Here is a 19,993-nt window from a genome sequence, read left to right on the forward strand (position 1 = left end):
GATATTTGAATTGGAGTTATATCAATATACGGTTTGTGAAATATAGTCGGGTGGGGGGATGGGACACCTTTTTATTATATTTTCTCGTCTTATTTGGTAATAAACAAAGAATAATAAAACCGTATATCCTTGCAAATTCCATAGGCCGTTGTTAATTGTTTAAAACACGATTAGGATAATTGGATATCATGTGCTAAAGGTGTCCCGTTTTCCCCGCCTTACTATATCATTTTACCAACGACGATATAATTTTTAAACTGGTTGACAGAAATATTATAAACAAATCACATAATTTATCACTTTTTATTCGCTTTTATTCGACTTGAAATCATTTGCTGGCTTGCTATATTTGCATAGGATACGCTTGTTCTGTGGTACGCAATATAACAATACTTTATATAATATGCCAAGGTTTACACAATTTATATTGTTTTGAAACACGCGGTTAGTTTGTTTGCAGTTATTAAATAAGCAGACATAACAATCGACGCGAACTTATCATTTCAAAGTGTCATATTTATTTTGTGATTTTCCAATTTAATATTGATGTATGTATGATGAAAACAAATCCGTGACGTTTTGATAAAACACAGACGTACTTTGGGGTTCCATTATAGATCCCGGGTTTTTGAGCGGAGACTTCACGCGACTCGTTACGCCGACTTTTCACCATAATAGATTTATTGATTCGAGCCGTTCGAAAATGATGGCGCTCCGAGATAAACGAGATAAAAAGACACCAGAACTGTTCTTTGCGAACGCAAGAAAAACTTAATTAGCTACTTGCTTGATTGAAATTAGTTATAGGCGGCAAAAAAAATAATTTTAGTTGCAAATGCAAAAACAGATATAGTGCTTATGATTTACGACTAGAGTATATATAAAGCCGCAGTTGACAGTTTCTCATAGCTATACAGCAATTTATGCTATTGCTAGATGCGTGGTTTGGCTACGGCGACACTTAACCCTAGCTAGCTTGTTTGGAGCTGCGGTTTAATCTATATTCTATTAGAGAGACGAAAGTCACAAAGGTTTTTACGTCGGATGCGTTGCGTATTTATTACGCGCACAAAGCGAGCGTCGGCCCAGTGGAAATTGTCGCAGCTACAAATAAAGCGAGAGAGACTAAGCTGCTTCTGCATCGATCGTTTGTCACTTATTGTTGCGTCACTGTCGTGATTGTGATCCCCGCGCCGACGCGAGCTCGTTAAGAACTCGGTTTCTTCAACTCGCCCAGGGGAGAGCGGGATCGCCTTTTGCTTTGACATTGTGTAGCGTAGAAGCTGCTTCGCTAAGTCGGATATAGAGACGCAGCGCACATAGTTCTATCTTCGATCGGTTTAAAAGCAGTGCACACTTGTTTCCAGAACTTAAAAGCAGTAAGACTATTTAAATAGACCAGTACTCTATTTGACTAAGCAAATTACCTTAGCGAGTTGCTATTATTAAAACAACTTATTTACAACAGGAATACAGCTAAGAATTGCTTAGAATTTTATAATAAAGCACTGTAGCATAAGTCATACCCCAGTGTGGTCATGCACCAACAGTTAGTATTATTCATTCTCCTACTTGATGCTGTAGTACAACTTAACAGCTCACCCAGCAGAAACCAAGCAAGAAAATTGTTCCGGTCCTCAAAGAAGACTCGCCGTGATGCTCCTTCCAGGCCGTCCGGATTCCTCCGCTCCTTAATCTACTCCGATGAAGACTTGGATGCTAGCATCAGAGACATAACTTCAATCCTGATCCGCACCAACTCTGGTAACATCAAGGGTTTCAAGAAAGTATTGGATAATAATTCGATTAAACCGGTCATTCAATTCCTCGGTATTCCATATGCAGCCCCGCCTATTGGGAAACTTCGTTGGCAAAGAACTGAAAAGGCAAAGCCATGGAACGGTACGTTTATACTTAAACCATATAGTAGGATGGGGAAAGATGGGACACTTTCGTTCTACTTACTCGTTTCATTTGGTAGTAAACAAAGTACATTTAAAGAATTATAAAACCGACCCTCACGACCCCCATAGATCGTTAAGAAATGTTTAAAACAAGTTTTAAAAGATCAGGATACTTGGATATTAGGTACTAACGGTGTCCCATTTTACCCCACAGTATTACATCTCATAATTTATTTTGTTGTTTTCCAATTTTTCAGGCAGTTCAAATATTTGCGGTTTAAAAGATTGCTGTTACTTGGTACGATTATTAAATATTTTATAGTGCCTGTTTTATACGACTACAATAGTTAAGCGTTTGTGTGTACAAGCCTATTTTTAAAAATAAATGGCTGTGCTTTGATAAAGAGTTAGGCGCAGGGTAGTAACCCAATTTGGAAACATATTTATATATATAGTAGGATGGGGGAAGATGGGACACCTTAAGCACGTAACTTCCAAATATCCTGACCGCGTTTTAAACAATTAGTAACGGTTTATGATAGTCGTAAGGACATCGTTTTATAATTTTTAGAATGTTTTTTGTTTACTAATAAATGGGATAAGAAAATGAAATGTAAAGGTGTCCCATCTTCCCCCACCCTATTTGAACACTTTTACACAAAAGCAAGTATCTGTTATGCGAAATGTGTGGGTAAATTTCAAAATCTTTCTATCTTAAACGGTACGAAAGGACTAAAATAAGGAATTTCAGTCAGATAAATTTATTACAAAAATGTTACCTAAACTTTAGCAGAAAAATGCTCGGTTTGGAAAATTTAAACCGCCTGTACCAAGTCAGCATATGAATTTGTTATTTGAATATACAAGATTAGGATTACTGTTTGGTTGTTTTGAACTGCAAGACCAATCCTACGGCAAACTTATCCATTGATTTCATCGAATTACGCTCAGTTTACTGGAAGAATTACTCACAAAATCTTCTAGTAATTGATTTAAGTCGAAAGCATTGATTTTGTAATGATCAATGCTTGAACGATGGTTTAAACTCGTGTGTATTTTGACGCTTTAATCCTAGAACGAAGATGCATGCAGTGATATAGGACAATAAGGATTCCGCTAAATTTATAACATATTACCGTTTTTGGTATCGAGCGGCATAGAGACCCTATAAGATGTAGCTTACTGTAGGAGAAGATGGGCCAACCTTAGCACATGAAGTCTAAATAACCCAATCGTGCTTTAAACAATTAATAATGGTCTATGTAGGAGGCATAAGAATACGTTTTTTTAACTCTTTGAGTGTTTTTTTTATTTACTACTAAATGGAACGAGAAAATGGAATGACAAGGTGTCCCATCTTTCCCACCCTAATATATATCACATCATGTGTTATTCGTATGTAAGTGGATGAATACATGCACACATATTGTACATGCATGTATATGCCTTAACATTTTTGGATAAATGAATTGAACTTATTTTCCCGGCAAGGAGGAAACAGACAGCGGTTGTTTTGTAGAACTGACGTTTGGACATGCTAACACGTCAAACTGTTTGCTGTGCTAGCCATGTTATATGACAGCCCCATTTTTATCGCTATGTTTTATGCTCCAAACTTCAACAATATTATGTGTTTTTTTACTCTATGTTCCAAATATTTTTGAGCCATTTTTTGCCCTTCATTACTTGTCCTATTTTGTATTAACGTATTGTAAACAACGAATTTTTACAGAATCATATAACTGTACCCTCCCTGCTCTGAAAGAGTGTTGGTAATTGTTAAAAACACAATGAGAAAATATGAGATATTATGTGCTAACAGCATGCATATTACTCAACAGTAATATGTAGTAGGGTGGGAGAAGATGGGACACCTGCTCATTCTATTTTCTCGTCCAACTTGGTAGTAAACAAAGATCTTTCAAAGTATTATAAAACGGTATCCTCACGACTTCCATGGACAGTTGTTAATTGTTTAAAACACGATCGGGATATTTGAATATTATGTGCTAAGGTGACCCATCACCCCCCACCTTACTATATTACAAATAACTGAACATAAACTCACCAAAAACCTTCACAGGAGTTAGAAACGCGTCAGAATTCGGACCCATATGTCCTCAACCACGATCTGGACCGCTACCAAGTGTGTTGTTACCTATCTGGTACAAAGCAAACAATTCATTAGTAAGAAAGATGCGAATGGACGAAGATTGTTTGTATCTTAATATATATGTACCGGCCAAACTGTATGCTACAGGTACATTGAATGAATGAATGAATGAATGAATGAATGAATGAATGAATGAATGAATGAATGAATGAATGTAACTTACTTTATCCCCACGTGCTGGTCGGAAAATGACAGTCGTTTTACACGGGTGTTCTCTTTCATACACCTCGTGCTTACGAGTAACCATGTATGTTACTTTGTGGGTGATTCTTTTGTTTTGATCCTTTTTATGTATGGCTGATAATTTGGACAACCCATTAGTGACCACTAGGTTTGGACAATTGCTGTTAAATGTCTTGTCCAAGGACACATACGCCCACAAAGTAGCAGCGACCAGCCTTGAATCCATTACCTATTGGTTAGAGGCAGGCGCGCTAAACACATTACGATTGTTTAATACTATGTAAGCTGGCACAAGGTGTGCAAAACACAACACCCGTGTTATAACTATTGTCGTTGCTCCGCTATGCGAGAGTAAATGAGTTACATTCTTTGATGTTAGATGAAAACAGTGTTTTGTGGATTAGTTGAATTGTAGGCTGAAGGCATATAACATTATAAAAATATCGCCTCGATAATTTAATAACTAGATGTAGTATACAGTCCCATGCAGAGTATTAAAAATCGTTTTAATTTTGTCCCGCTAAATCTGCAACAAAATATTTGTATATTTGAATAAACGGCAGAAACAGCGTATGAACGCATAGATCAATTAAGCTATACATGAATAAGCGAATAAATGCAATCAGAATATTTTGTTTAAAATTTTATACGTTTATTCAACTATCGGTTTTGTTTTATAATTTAACTATTATAATGTCAATCGCATATTTATCGTGTTTAATTACAAAGTTGATCTAATAGAAACATAATAATTAAGTTCTTTTTAAATTGAGGCTTCTGGTTTCGGACACTTTTTGATTCGTTAAGTTTATTAGCATCAGTTTAATGCCACATTATACCTTTATAAACCCCTTTATATCTAGATTATTGTTAGTTTACGCTAATTAAACTGTCCCGTGCACTTATTTCAATTATTCATCTCCGCCAGGGGTGCACTCCTACGTCCCATTCGAAGCTGTAGCAGATTCAGGAAATAATAAAATCAGTTATTGTAAGGTTCCTGATGCGTTTGCAATCTCGCAGGGTCCGAGTTAATGCAATATTAATGAGAAGACGGCCCTCATGGCATTTCCGCCGTAAAAGCGTCCATGCACCCACCGGGCTATTGACTTAAAGCGTACGGCTTTGCTGCGATTGGAACGCCCTTTATTTAAACCGTAACATTTCCCGGTCCCCGATGGCCGCGTGTAATGGACTCCTTTTATGATGTTATCGCTTACCGTCAATATAGAATGCCCCATGCCAATCCATGCTTGCAAAATCGTTCGTTTAAAACCTACAGCTTAACAATAGGGATGCGTATATTATGGCATACCACACAGCGAAAATTTGTAAACATTTTTTGGTGGAAACTTTACCGTTTAACAAGTGTTAAATGTCTTGAAATATGGACCACCAAAAGAAATTTCTAAAATAAAAGCCTTTACTCGCGATAAAAAAAACACACAAGCGTAAATTGATTCCGGCGTAAACATTGAACAGTTATATCGCACAGACGGTGTATACGCGGTACATCAGGTGTTTTCATGTGAATGAATGAATGAATGAATGAATGAATGTAACTTACTTTATTCTCGCGTGGCCGGAAAACGACAGTCGTTGTAACACGGGTTTAACACCTCGTGCCAGCTTACGAGTTACTGTGCATGTTACTTTGTTTAGGTGATTGTTTTTTTTGGATTTTTTTCACTTTTTTATGTATGGCTGATAATTTGGACAACCCATTAGTGACCACTGGGTTGGAGCAATTGCCGTTAAGTGTCTTGCCCAAGGACACATGTCAAGTGAAATTGTTCATTTTTATACTGTGAAATCGTCCCATTCGGTAGTAAACTAATAAAATTTATAGAATTATGTAAACGTATTCTGGCGACTTTAAAATATCGTTGTTGAATATTAAAACTATTATGGTATATTATGCGTAAACAATATTTTTCCCACAGTACTATATAGTAGGGTGGGGGAAGATGGGACATCTTTTCATTCCATTTTTTCGTCCTATTTTGTAGTAAACAAAGAACATTCAAAGAATTATTAAACCGTTTCCCCACGACTCCAACAGACCGTTGTTAATTGTTTAAAACACGACCAGGATATTTAGATATTATGTTCTAAAGGTGTCCCGTCTTCTCCCACCCTACTATACATAAAGCATATTTTGGGCATAGTCACTCAGTTTCCAAATGGTGGACTTATAGTGCACTAATTTTAATTGCAATCGTTTTCAATTGATTTGAGTAGCCCAATATGATTTTCAGACATAAAATCCAATTAATGATCTTGTGTTCGATCATTCTATTTATAAACAATTTATTCAGTCCTTCGACCCGAGATGGCCTTTCAAGAGTTTTAATTAGACGCCTTAGACCTTTCCGTTTGACTAAATATACACTCTGCGACCCTTCAGACGTCGAAACAGTGATTCCATTTTTACCGTTGCTCCTAAGGGCTATAGAGGTCCTTCCACGCGTCTTATTTATAGTTAATCAATCGCTCGGGGGCTTACGCGCTTTTAGAATCAAAAAAGAGGAAACTCACTTGAATAATTCATACAAAATTAGCAAGGCGTACCCCAATAAGCGACACGCGACCCTTGGAGCAACGCTAATGTTTTTAGATTTAAATATTTCGCCCAAGTTCAAAGTGCGCCGCAATTAAAGGTAATAGTTTTCCGTTTCAAATCAAATTGCTTTACACCCAAAGTGCTGGCTAGTTAGAGAACGGCTTACCACAGTTTAAGAAATTCTGTGCCATGAATATTTATGGAGTTTGCGATCAAGATAAATAGGTCCGCTACGACGCCCAGGCCAGACGTACGGTCTGACTCTATGGGACAGTTTAATGCGACGGGAGATAGATATTTTCCGACACTATATTAGAAGGTTACCGCGTCGGATCGGGTTTTAAGTATCTGTTGTCTGATATTTCACCTCAATGGAACATTTGCAAATTTAGGACGAAAAATTACCGATAAAAGCACTTTTTAGTTTAAAGCAACAAAACGTACCCAACTTTGCTTTTGCAAAGTTTTGATCTTACGCTGCTGTATCGCATATTACGTATCCCAATGACATTTAAACCATCTTAAAAGATTAAAACGCTCGCTTAACTTAATTTAATGGCCCTTACACATACTTGTATAACTATGCAGCAGAAAACGAAATATATACTAAGCATTTATCGTCTTATTTGGTAGCAAACAAAAAGTGTTAACAAAATTCATGACAAACTTTTTCCTCGCATTTTTAAACGCGATTGTTGTTAACTGTTAGAAAACTGGAAATTAATATGCTAACAGTATGCATCTTACCCTACCTATACCGTACAGTTATATAAGGGTGGGGAAAGACGGGACACTTTTAGCGTGTAATAATCAAATATGCTGATCTTGTTTGAAAAATTCAACAACGGTCTATGGGAGTTGTGAGGTTACGGTTATATAACTCTTTGAAGGTTCTTTGTTTACTACAAAATGAAACCAAAAAAATAATATAAAAATGTGTCCCATTTTCCCCCACCCTACTATATATATATATATATATATATGTGTGTGTGTGTGTGTGTGTGTGTGTGCGTGTGCGTGTGCGTGTGTGTATTTATATATATATATATAGTTTAAACACATTTACTTACTTATAGAACAGAACTATCCACGCAACCACTACAAGAATCCATTAAAGGTGATGGTCTACTTCCATGGCTACACATACGCTGAAGGTTCCGGAAACTTCTACGATGGTAGCGTGTTGGCAAGCTATGGTGACGTCATTGTAGTGACGTTTAACTACCGTCTGGGTGTTCTAGGTGAAAATATATTTTTTTAGGAAAAATAAAATAAATATCTGAAATTGGGTTCTATTATAATAGACTATTATATAGTAGGGTGGGGGAAGATGGGACAACTTTTCAATCTATTTTCTCGTCCTATTTAGTAGTAAACAAAGAAAATTCAAAGAATTATGAAACCGTATCTTCACGACTCCCATAGACCGTTGTTAATTGTTTAAAACACAATCAGGATATTTAGATATTCTGTGCTAAAGGTGTCCCATCTTCCCCCATCCTACTATAATATAATAAAGTTATTCATATAAAAAATTGCCTATAAAAAGTTATAAGTATGGTCCACTATAACATATTATATTTTTAGGTCATTTGGTAGCAAACAAACAAAATTAAAGAATTATATGATCGTATCTTCACGACTCAATGAGCGTTGTAGATGTTAAAAACACAATTAGGAAGTAATTCAATACTTTTTGCTTGCGTGATTCACACACACATATATACATAGTGGGGTATGGGAGGACGGGGAATCTTTGGTACATAATATCCAATTATCCTGATTGTGTTTTAAACTATTAACAACATTCTATGGGAGTCGTGAGAATACAGTTTTATAATTCTTTGAATGTTCTTTGTTTACTACTAAATGGGACGGAAGAATAGAATGAAAAAATATCCCATCTCCCCCACGCTATATAATTTTTTTTAGCAGATAGTACGTTATTACGCGTGTTAGACCTGGTGGTGTAAGATGAGACATGTTTTTTTATTTATCCCATTTGGTAGTAAACAAAGAATATTTACAGAATTATATTAAAGTATACTTCACGACTTTAACACAGCGTTGTTGTTAATTGCTATCAACACGATCAGGATAATTAAATTTAAGTGCCAACGTTAAATACGTTACGAATTAAGAAAATGCTACAGACTGTATTATAGTGACGCAAAAAACGTATATGTCAAAAAGAAACCATATTTTCAAAATAACATTTAAATAAATACGTAGTTTAAACTACCCCGCCTAATTAAGATACCATTTTAATTCATTTAATTCTATAATGGACTTCGAAGCGGAATGCAAAAAAAACGTTTTACAACTTATTGGGTTTACTAAATCTTTAACAAACGCGTACATTCTGTGAAATACAAAGACAAGATCCCTGGAGAAAAGTCGGTGGGCTATGAATCGTAACATAGTTGTTCAATTATTCATGTAATTTTATGACTGTGCTTTATAACAAGGACATTTCGTTATGTTTTCGCCGTTTTTAATTACCAGGAGACCCGCAATATTTTGGCTGCTATTGTATAGTAGGGTGGGGGAAGACGGGACACCTTTAGCACATAATATCTAAATACCCTGATCGTTTTTTAAACAAATAACACCGGTCTGTGGGAGTCGGGAGGATACGGTTTTATAATTCTTTGAATGTTCTTTGTTTACTACAAAATGGGACGGGAAAATGGAATGAAAAGATGTCCCATCTTCCCCCACCCTACTATATAAGCAACAAATAAAAGAGATGAGACACTTTTTCATTTTATTTTTTCGTCCCATTTGGTAGTAAACAAAGAACATTCAAAGATTCATAAAACCGTATTCTTACGGCTCCTATAGAACGCTGTCAATATTGTACAAGATATTCATATCTAATGTGCTTAAGGTGTTCCGTCCCCCCCGTCCTACCATATAACAACATCTAAATGAACGAATGCAACTTTATCCTCATTTTGCGCACAACGCTAATCGTTATAACATCGGCGTTCTGTTAATACACCTGTGCGCGCTTACGAATTACCCCATTTACAGTTTAGTACGCGTATAAACCAAGTTAGAGCAAAATCATTACGTGTTTTGCTTAAGAACACACACACTAACAATGGTAGCAGCGACAAGACTCGAACCCGTTATCTCCGGCTACAGGCGATGCTATAGCCACTGACCATGACACCGGATTCACGGTAATTATATTTTATCGTATCAGGTTTTATGAGTACGATGGAAGCGAACTCACCTGGTAACTACGGACTATGGGACCAGATTGCTGCGGTAAAATGGGTTTCGGAAAACATTGAAAAGTTCGGGGGAGATCCGTCAGCTGTTACTGTCTTCGGTTCCGGGGCGGGAGCTTCGTGTATCGGGCTCCTAATGCTGTCAGTACAGTTGGACGGTAAGTTATCGTTTGTTTTGTTTCGGATAGTCACCCCTGAAAAGTTGGCGAAGTTCGCCTTTTTTCAGTTCAATGCAAAACTTCACATATTGCGTGTATGGGGGAATCGTGCCTTAGATACTCTGCATACATTATTATCAATTGCATTTTCACCCGAATGCGACATATAGTTTGCGGGTGCCATACGCCATTTCAGCATTTCGTCAACCTTTTTAACGGTGGCCGATTTTCCATGCTCAAAGGTTACTTAACGGACAACACAACGAGAGGTACATCAATCTTGGATTGTATGTACTGTGCCGGCACTTGCATGTAAATTTGACTCCAATCCTCGAGGAAGCTTTATGGAAATGTCCATGTGCATTTTTGTCCAATCGAGCCTTGACTTTATAATACGTGCCTGCTGTACTCGTACATGTGCATGTAAAGTGTGAAAAATCGTTATTCACTGTATGTCGTATACCTGCTTTTCACGCTCGTGCCATTTTTACTATAGTTTGTCTCTTTACCAGTTTGGCACTGCACCATTTTTGCTTTCATACACGAACGGTTCAGCCAGATTTTAAATGAGCCGCACAATAGTTTGTTCCCATTGCACAGCAAATGTGCCGTCAAACAGCTTTAAATACTCAAAACCTCATTTAATCGATAAAAGCTGCAACGCTGACGTGTTTGCTAGCCGCTCGCCGCAGTCGTGGTCTTAAATGGGTTTGCATTAGGCTTTCCATTAGCCTAGTCAGCTTTCCCAGATCAACGCTGAATTAAATGCGCATCCATGGTTTCAAACTACCAAATACAGCTTATGCATTTTGGTTTAATTAACTATTCATGATATTTTTGAACTATTTATAGTCATGTGAATAATATTTTGCCGAAGATTTTTCATCACGTACGCATCAGTTGATGTGTAATTAAGGTTATCCCAGGTCATGGTTTATAGATTTTAAAACCCCATTAAATTTACCCCATATATTCTAATGCTTGGCGGTTATGCAAATTATCACACAGCATGCTTAGGGCACGTCTTGCCATTTAAGCAGGGTTCACGAATTACATTTACTTCTCCGTGGACGTGTTATCTTTACGTAGTGTCTGTTTGATTTTCTAAGCTTCGATCGCTGATCAAAAGTCATCGATTTTCTTGGAATTTTTTCGACCAGATCGAAAAGCAACAACTTTTAAATCCGGCCGAAACGTGGTAGCTAACTCCAGCAACTTGCAGAGTACTTCCACCGGGCGATTTTTCAGAGCGGTACACCTCTGGCGCCCTGGAGCATGGTGCGCAACCCTAGACAACAGACGCGGGCTCTTGCGCGCGACTACAACATTAACTGTGACAGGGAATCGACCACGGAGATGGTGCGGTGTTTGAAACACAAACATTGGAGGTGGGTCTATGAACACGTTTTAACATGGCAAATACATAGTAGAGTGGGGGAAGATGGGACACCTTTTCAATCTATTTTCTCCTCCAATTTGGTAGTAAACAAACATTCAACGATTTTTTATGAAACTTTATCCTCACAGCTCCCATAGACCGTTGTTAATTGTTTAAAACACGATCAGGATATTTGGTTATTATGTGTGAAAGGTGCCCCATCGTCCTCCACCCTACTATATAGTATACTGTGGGGCAAGGTTGGAATACAGTGTTAGCACCGAAATCCAATATTTTCTAATCGTGTTTTGAACAAATACCAACGCTAGTTTAGAGTTGCAAGCTAGGGATATATAATTCTGTAAATATTCTTTGTCTATAACTAAAGAGACGAGGAAAAAGAATGAAAAAGTCCCACATTACCCCACTTTACTACTTTTTATTGTATGGCGAGCAACGACTGTCGTAAAACACGAGTGTTCTTGATGCTTTTATAAAATTCACTATCCATTTTTAGGTTATAAACTTTGGCTATAAATTAAGTACTGTTTTTTTTATCATATCAAACAAGTTTATTTAAAAATTGCCTTCAATATGCTGCGGTTTAATTTGAATACTAGCTTTTAAACGGTTTTGTGTTATAAAAATTTCGCAGAGACCTAATCAACGTTGAGATAATGACAGACCCTTACGATTTGGTCTATGGACCAGTAGTTGACGGGCAAGACAAGTTTTTGATGGAAAACCCGTTTAATCTCATGGAAAAAGGAGAATTCGTCAACTACCAAGTATGTAGGCAAAAAATTATGTTAGATTTTTGCCGTGTATATGAAGCAGAATCCGTGTTTTTTAGTGTTTGACTTTTGCCGTGAAACAGAACCCGTGTCATACAACTGTCGTTTTTCCCGTGTTATACAACTCGTGTTATACAATTGTCGTTTTAAAGATGAGTCAATCAGAGCATGTATATATAGAAATGGAAAATACGAAGCAATTAAACAAAATTTGACAACTGTCCTAAACGATATAGGTTTCCATGCATATACAGACCATTGTTTGGACATAGAAATTGTGCGCTTTGTTTTAAGCCTAAATACACGATTGCGATTTAGTTAGGGGATGGCGCTCGGCTTCGGTTTATGCTGTAGTTTCGTTTATTTCACTCGTATCGAATTAGTCCCACACGAAATCGATTGTAAAAATTTGGCACCAATCGTTGTCAATCAGTCGTGCGCAAAAAGACGTTTTAAAAAAGTAGAATCCAAGTTGAAAATTAAATTTAGTTTAAATATTAAGTCAATGTAGGGTTGGGCAAGATGGGCACCTTTTTATTTTATATTTTATTTTTCCGTACTCAGTAAATAAACAAATATTTAAAGAAATATAAAACCTTATTCTGATCATAGACAGTTGTTACTTAGTACGGGGAAACAGATTGGAAAAAGTGTCCCACACCCCACTAAATATTTCGTAAACGAGACAACCCGCTTACAGTAACACTTTCGTAGCAACGTTTCAAATGTTTCCCAAAACTTGATTTTCGCATTAGTCCCACAAAATGTATACGGTTTGACAAGCGTGGCTTCTACTATCGCAAACAACACGTCAATCAGCTATCTCTCTACTCGTCTTGACCGGATTTTGGCAATCGATCGCAACCCCAGGCAGACTGCCAGTCGATAAGCCGTGCTGATTCAACGGCTAATGGGCCACAGCATCCGCCGAACGCGCTACCTGTTGGCACCGGAACCCCTGCCAGAACAAAAACCCACAGAAAAATAACACCCGACGTTCGCAGAGGTGACGTGATGAAATTTCAGGCGGGTTTTATACGAAAAATAATAAAAAAAGTCGAGTTTTATACGAAAAACATCGAAAAAGTTACATTTTATACGAAAAATAAAGAAAAGTTGGATACGCGAGCGTCATTTGCGCATCAAACTAAAATAAGTACAGAAAATGCTTTAGACTACATTACGCCACCCCTTACAGGTCTTATCTTTACGCCCATTTTTTCTTGATTCTAACTTTAATGTTGTTTGATTGAACGGTTTATACTATACTTGTACTGGTGTCCGGCGCGCTATGAGTTGTTTAAATTATTAGCCATACATTGGAAAGTTATAAAGAATTACTTAAAAAGTTTCATACGTGGTAACTCGCGGAACATCAGTGGACACTTAGTGTGGAACACCAAAACGCCCGTGTGTTATAACGAGTGTGGTTGTCCCGCCTCGCTAGAAGAAATAAGGTATAGTAGGGTGGGGGAAGATAAGACACTTTGTTAGACGTGACTTTTTGTTTTTACGAACCCTATAATTTAATGATAGTCATAAAAATATATTTTGATTTTAAAAATATTAGGCGATACGTTATTCAGTGTTCCATCCTTCCCCACTCTCCTATACCTTAATCATTTTTATTCATCCAACAATTTAGCAGTTAATATCCAAATATCCTGATCGTGTTTTAAACGATTAACAACGGTTTATAGGAATCGTGAGGATATGGTTTTATAATTCTTTGAATGTTCTTTGGTTACTACCAAATGGGACGAGAAAATAAAAATAAAAGGTGTCCCACCTTCCCCCATCCTTTACTATATATATTTTCAGATCATGATGGGGGTATCGCAAGCTGATGGTTTCGGTTATATACGAGATAGGAACGTCGATGTATTGAGGCAACCTTTTGAATCTAGCTCAGCATTTATGTCGCCCATCTCAGACCGCATGTGAGTTACAACTTTTCAAAATTGTTCTGCCAAAAGCTAAGATGATAGGGATACAGTTAACACGTTTTATTTTATATTTTCTGATCGTACTTTTAATAATTTAAAACCCCATTTATGGAGTTCTAAAAATACGGTTACATATATCTGTAAATACTCTTTGTTTACTACCAAAGGGTCTAAAAAAGAGAATGAAAACACAAACCATTTTACTCCTGCAAGCTACTATATGTTAACAAAACTGCACCGAAAATAATAATTGACCCACTGGTATGCCTATATTTAAAATAGTATAGAGGGTGGAGGTAAAACTTGTTTTCATTCAGTTTTCTCGTCCCATTTGGTAGTAAACAATAAATATCTATACCGAATTATAGAACCGCAGTCCTGCCCGTTGTAAAAAAAACGTTGAAAATACGACCTGGAACGGGTTTCAAGTGCTCACGGTATCCTATCATACCCCACTCTTGGTATATATAAACATACTTTAACTTTTTCTACAGGAAAACCAACTTTGACGTGGTTGTGGCGAAATTTACGGATTCATTTTACGAAGATAGTAAAGTACCTTTGGAAGCCATTGAGAAACTCGTTCGTTTCATTTACACCGACTGGTCCGACAAGTAAAACATATATACTTTTCTACATGGTTGATAAATGTTAACGCTAACAATGCACATGTTTAAATAGTTGCATTCACAAACTCATAAAGAAAGTTTAAACAAACAAGTGGTTTTCAAAGTTGCCTATATGCAGAAACTATTATTAATTGTATCTTATTTATCTTCATGTGCGAGACAGGGCAACGACAATTTTTACAACTCGGGTCGTTATAACACATGTTCATTTTCATACACCTCGTTTCTTTAATTGGTATAATGCATGGCTGACAATTTAGATAATTTATAAGGCAAAATTTAGTTAAAACAAAGTTTCTTGCGTATATATGAACATATTCCCCCATTCCACATTGGTAACAGCCTCGAACCTGTACCCTCCGGCCTATAGAGGCAGACGCCTAACCATTGTGGTATGACGTTGGACTACAAACACGGAAAAAGTAAATTAAGCCCATGACAAAAGTATATAAGCAATCTAAACTTAAACAACTAATGTGTGACATTACAGGAGCAACCCTACACGTGTAAAAGAATCTCTCATGGACTTATACACTGACCGGCAATACGTCGAACCAGCAGTACGAGCTGCACTACATTATATCAACTACAAAAGCAATGCGTTTTTCTACACATTTTACCATCATCCAGGTACAACGACCGTCTCGAATCAACTGGAGAAAATATTTCAGTTTAAACGCATGTGTTTTTTTTCGCACGGGTTATAAGTATAAACGGAAATCGGATTTTTAAATAGCGTAAAACGCATTTTTTTGTTAAAATGATTGCTGGTATCTATGTTAGAAGACATACATATTTTGATTACTTTTATCGCTATATATTGTTGGGTAAGATGGATACTGTTAGCACGTAATATCCTATATTTCCTAATCATGTTTTTACAAACCAACACCGCTTTTTTAGTTGTAAGATACGGTTATATAAATTTGTAAATATTCTTTGTTTACTGTCAAATGCGACGATGCTATAGAATAAACTTTGTACCATCTTACCCCACATTGTACCATATCACCCCGACCTACTATATACATAATACAGGCAAAGATAAAACGCGACCGTGGGTTCAGTCTGCACTTGGAGAACAAGACCCTTTCGTATTTGGAGCGCCATTATTGGGTAATAGTGAGGACACTTTGTTCCCATACAACTACACCAAAGATGATATCATGATAAGTACGGCGGTGATGACGTATTGGACCAACTTCGCTAAGAACGGGTATTGGAAAAAATAGTTATTATTGTCTTGCTTTTAAACCTAATCCACACAGAAAGAAAAAAACATTAAATTGTATTACCTTTTGGTTTTGACAAAAGCCTCCTTTTGTTATAACAATATTTCCGGTACAGAAAACCAAATCATGCAGTTAGCTAAGCTTTACAATGGACAATAGCTATATTCTAATATTGTATATGCACTTAATTCGTAGGTGCCTGTTTACACTTCTACGCCTTACCGAAACATTTCACATTAAGTCTCTGTACTATATAGTCTTTACACTACAGTATACATGTAGCCTATAAAGTTATTTTTTTATAATCTAAAGGTTCATTAGAACGTCTGTAATCAGTTAAAATGTTCTGTAATCTAAAACGACTGCAAACCAACGAACTTTTGAGTTACAAAACACAACGGTGTAGTAGTATACTGGTTCTTACACACCAAAACACACGCGCCTCCGGGAGAGTAATTAGCGGGGACAAGAATCGAGAAGACCGGAGGAGCACATACGGCTCAAGGCATATAAGGCGCATTTGAAACACGTGGGGCTAAGACACTTATTACAGCATAGTAATCAGGCCTTATACACTTTGACTGCTTTTAATTTAAATATATAGTAGGATGGGTGAAGATGGGACACCTTTCATTCTATTTTCTCGTACATTTTGGTAGCAAACAAAAATCATTCAAGGAATTATAAAACCTTGTTCTCGCGACTTTCATAGACCATTGTTAATTGTTTAAAATACGATCAGGATATTTATATATTTCGTGCTAAAGGTGTCCCATCTTCCCCCACCCCACTATACGTGTTTTTTAATAGTGACCCAGGAATCGGGAAAAAGCAGCAAACCCAGTTTATAACTGGAAAAGCAAACAGCTTTGAGAAAATAGTGTGGCCGGAATATACAATAGACACGAGACAACATTTGAAAATCTGCACCACCCCTGAAGTATCAGATCATTACAGGGCACAAAAAGTGGAACTCTGGCGTTCGTTCCTACCAAGTTTATCAGGGGTACGTAGGGATGCAGTTACAATAATGAATGAATGAATGTATACCATATGGATTGGGAAAGTGTATGAATGTGATTTATTTATTTATCCTCGCGTGGCGAAGCAAAAATAGTCTTTATAACACGGGTGTTTTTTCCCACATACTTCGTGCTCAGGAGTTACCGCGTACGTATATCTTTTTAGGATGATTATTTTTGTATCTGAAACTAAAGTTTTCATGAGAGCCAATGGTTATAGTAAAGTGGGGCAAGATGGGACACCTTTTCATTCTATTTTTTAGTCTCATTTGGTAGTAAACAAAGAACATTCAACACATTATAAAACCGTATCCTCTTTACTCTCATTCGACGGTTGTTAATTGTTTAAAACACGTTTAGGATATTTGGATATTATATGCTAAAGGTGTCCCACTTTCCCCCATATTACTATATATTTAATTTAAACGTTTAAATGTTTCTCTTAAAATATGGTTGTTAAATTTGTTCGTATAGTTGTTCCTGTACACAGTTTATTTACCCGTATGTAGAAACTATGACGCGTATACAGAGACGACTTAGATTTTTGTACAATTTAAACAGGTTTCGAATGACGAGTCGTACAAAGGGGGCAGGGTGAAACCCCTTTTACCCCCTCGTGCAAAACCTCCGACCATTTCACCCGGAACCAAAACACCGACCTGGCAACCAATCAAAAATTACAGGTAAGCCATTACAAGATATTTAAACTCTCTTAGCAAATATAATTTACGCTGAAAAAATACCTAATAAAAGTCGAAATTTATTATTATAAATCAGAAAATAAAGTGAAATAGAAATTAAAGTCAAATTTTAAAAAGTAAACGGACTGTCCTTGCTGACTGAATCAACAATTCAAATTGTTCCTTTCAAAATAACACCGTTTTTGAGCTACCGTCCCCTATATATACATCAGTGACGTCACGAATGCTTCTCGCTTGAGTGCGCGGCACTAGAACGGAAACATCGCCCTAATAAATTTCTTTTAACGATATCTTCAAAACAGCTAACGGTGTTTAATGACCTAATAAAATTCTGTTTCAGTGATATTCTATTCAACCAACGTTCGCAACAACAATCAACACCAAAAACTGACACAAGCGGTTTGTCGCTTCAACTAAGCATTACACTAGCAGTGGGATTCGTGCTGCTATTTCTAAACATTATCGCATTTGCAGTGGTGTCATACCACAAAGAGAAGGACAAGTACAAAATTGAGGTAACAAAATATTAAAAACCTTATTATAGCTTGTTAATACGAAAGGCGTTCCATAAAGAATGTTTTTATTGGCTTGTGAGTTTGGAATGTACAAAGGTTGGGGTGAGATAGTTCGCGTTTTTTCTTTTCTTTTATTGTTTCATTTGGTAGTAAATAAAGAATATTTACAGAAGAAATGTATAACCGTATCTTCATACCTCTAAAAGAGCGTTGCTAATTGTTCAAAACACGATTAGGACATATGGAATATTTTGTGATTCTCAATGTATTCATCTCACTCCCATGTAAATAGGTTTAGTGAGCTAAATCGTACAAATGTTTCCATAGCAAACTATACAGTTATTGTCTTCCTGCAGAAACTAAAGGCTGAACTTAAAATGTTCAAGAAGAGTCGAAAATCTTCTGACACTCGAAAACTTACAAGTGGTCACACCACGCTCGAGTCCCGTCTTGGCCCGGATCCGAAGTTGCCGGAATTTCAGGAGAAAAATGGCCAAGTTTCTCCCCAGCCACTGTACATGCATTCAACGGGAGGGACGGTGGGAAACCTGGAGCAGGCACGGCCAGAGTCGATGTATTTAAAACTGGAGTCGAGGGAACAGCAGAAAAACAACGGTGCGCCGACTATGAGTCCTAGGAAGGGCGGAGACGGCGCTTTCGCCCCGAAAAATGGAGAATGCTTGGCTGATATCGCCTTTCTGTCGCCGCAGAAAGGACAACACTCTAATGAGAGTGACAACGGTAGGGAAAGCGTGGTCAACTACTGGTCGCGAAGCGAATGTGGCGACGATAGCGGAGCAAGTGGCAGCTACAACCCAAATGCTGATGTGGAAAAGAGTCACAAACAGCAGCCCCAGAAATCGACAAGATGGCCGACTATTGCTATCCCTGATCACAACAACAGGAGTCTGCCCGCCGAGGGAAGATGTCGCTCAGCACTCCCGTTCTGTTCCCGACCTGAACACGAGTTTACATCACCGGATTTCTACGCCGAACCCGCCACCTTGAACCGCCATACAGCAAGTCAGCGACGGATTACAGACATCGAGAGATACGCGACTGCTCCCCGGAGTTCCGGCGCCGATTATCGGCAGGCACAAATGGAGCGTCCCGATCGTCGACCTGTGATGGACTACATCCATAACGAATTTGGACAGACTGGCAAACCGGGTTATGAATACAGTCAGATGCCTGCGGGTTACAGTTCCCTCGTTTACCCCAAATCACACGAAACGTACGCATCGGTGCGTTCTACTTCCACGGGTACATACAGTTCAGTTACAACCAAGTTATAATTGGCCAACACTTTAAACGAGCTATGGCCTACATTCCAATTATGTTAAAATAATTACAATAATGTAATACTGTGGCGCCCATATATCGTAAGCCGTGCCTGTATTATCCAATGTAAACCACTTAATAGAACAAACTGGTTTAACAAGTTCTAAGTGTATGTGACCTGACCGCGCTTGCGTTTTTTTGCTGTTCGTAGAAAATGTGATATTTTTTTGGTTCGTCGTTTACTGTAGCGCCATTACACTTGAACTGAAAACCAG

General features: G+C 37.4%; 1 protein-coding gene and 1 long non-coding RNA gene across 3 annotated transcripts in view; one reads left to right on the plus strand and one right to left on the minus strand.

Moving 5' to 3' along the window:
• LOC149733805 (uncharacterized) overlaps window positions 1-16,130 on the minus strand; it is a 37,440-nt gene extending 21,310 nt beyond the window's left edge. Inside the window, exons 1-5 of the long non-coding RNA XR_016385288.1 lie at window positions 15,990-16,130; window positions 10,065-10,201; window positions 7,894-8,060; window positions 3,973-4,066; window positions 1,603-1,761 (exon numbers count right to left, since the gene is read on the minus strand). This is a non-coding gene — a long non-coding RNA (uncharacterized LOC149733805). The remainder of the gene's footprint in view (window positions 1-1,602; window positions 1,762-3,972; window positions 4,067-7,893; window positions 8,061-10,064; window positions 10,202-15,989) is intronic.
• LOC149733806 (neuroligin-1-like) lies at window positions 1,213-19,991 on the plus strand. Of its 2 annotated transcripts, XM_089880811.1 has the most exons (15): window positions 1,213-1,902; window positions 3,988-4,164; window positions 7,900-8,064; window positions 10,035-10,220; window positions 10,463-10,489; window positions 11,443-11,608; window positions 12,254-12,386; window positions 14,214-14,332; window positions 14,833-14,952; window positions 15,458-15,597; window positions 16,006-16,183; window positions 17,010-17,205; window positions 17,783-17,904; window positions 18,263-18,437; window positions 18,794-19,991. In XM_089880811.1, the coding sequence occupies exons 1-15, from the start codon at window positions 1,539-1,541 to the stop codon at window positions 19,730-19,732; spliced, it is 3,207 nt and encodes a 1,068-aa protein (XP_089736937.1). In that variant the 5' UTR covers window positions 1,213-1,538; the 3' UTR covers window positions 19,733-19,991. The 2 variants fall into 2 exon arrangements, with proteins under 2 accessions (XP_089736937.1, XP_089736938.1); XM_089880812.1 differs by lacking the exon at window positions 10,463-10,489 and having other exon boundaries at window positions 1,214-1,902.
• The last annotated feature ends 2 nt before the right edge of the window (window positions 19,992-19,993 follow it).

Source organism: Ciona robusta, chromosome 7 (genome assembly GCF_009617815.1).
Source record: "Ciona robusta chromosome 7, ASM961781v2".
In the NCBI taxonomy this organism is placed as follows: domain Eukaryota; kingdom Metazoa; phylum Chordata; class Ascidiacea; order Phlebobranchia; family Cionidae; genus Ciona; species Ciona robusta.

Coding starts and splice junctions, on each gene's coding strand:
- LOC149733806 (XM_089880811.1), top strand. CDS start 1,539: ATGCACCAACAGTTAGTATTATTCATTCTCCTACTTGATGCTGTAGTA. Junction 10,490..11,442: donor AACGGACAACACAACGAGAG/GTACATCAATCT, acceptor AGCAACTTGCAG/AGTACTTCCACCGGGCGATT. Junction 15,598..16,005: donor CACATTTTACCATCATCCAG/GTACAACGACCG, acceptor TACATAATACAG/GCAAAGATAAAACGCGACCG.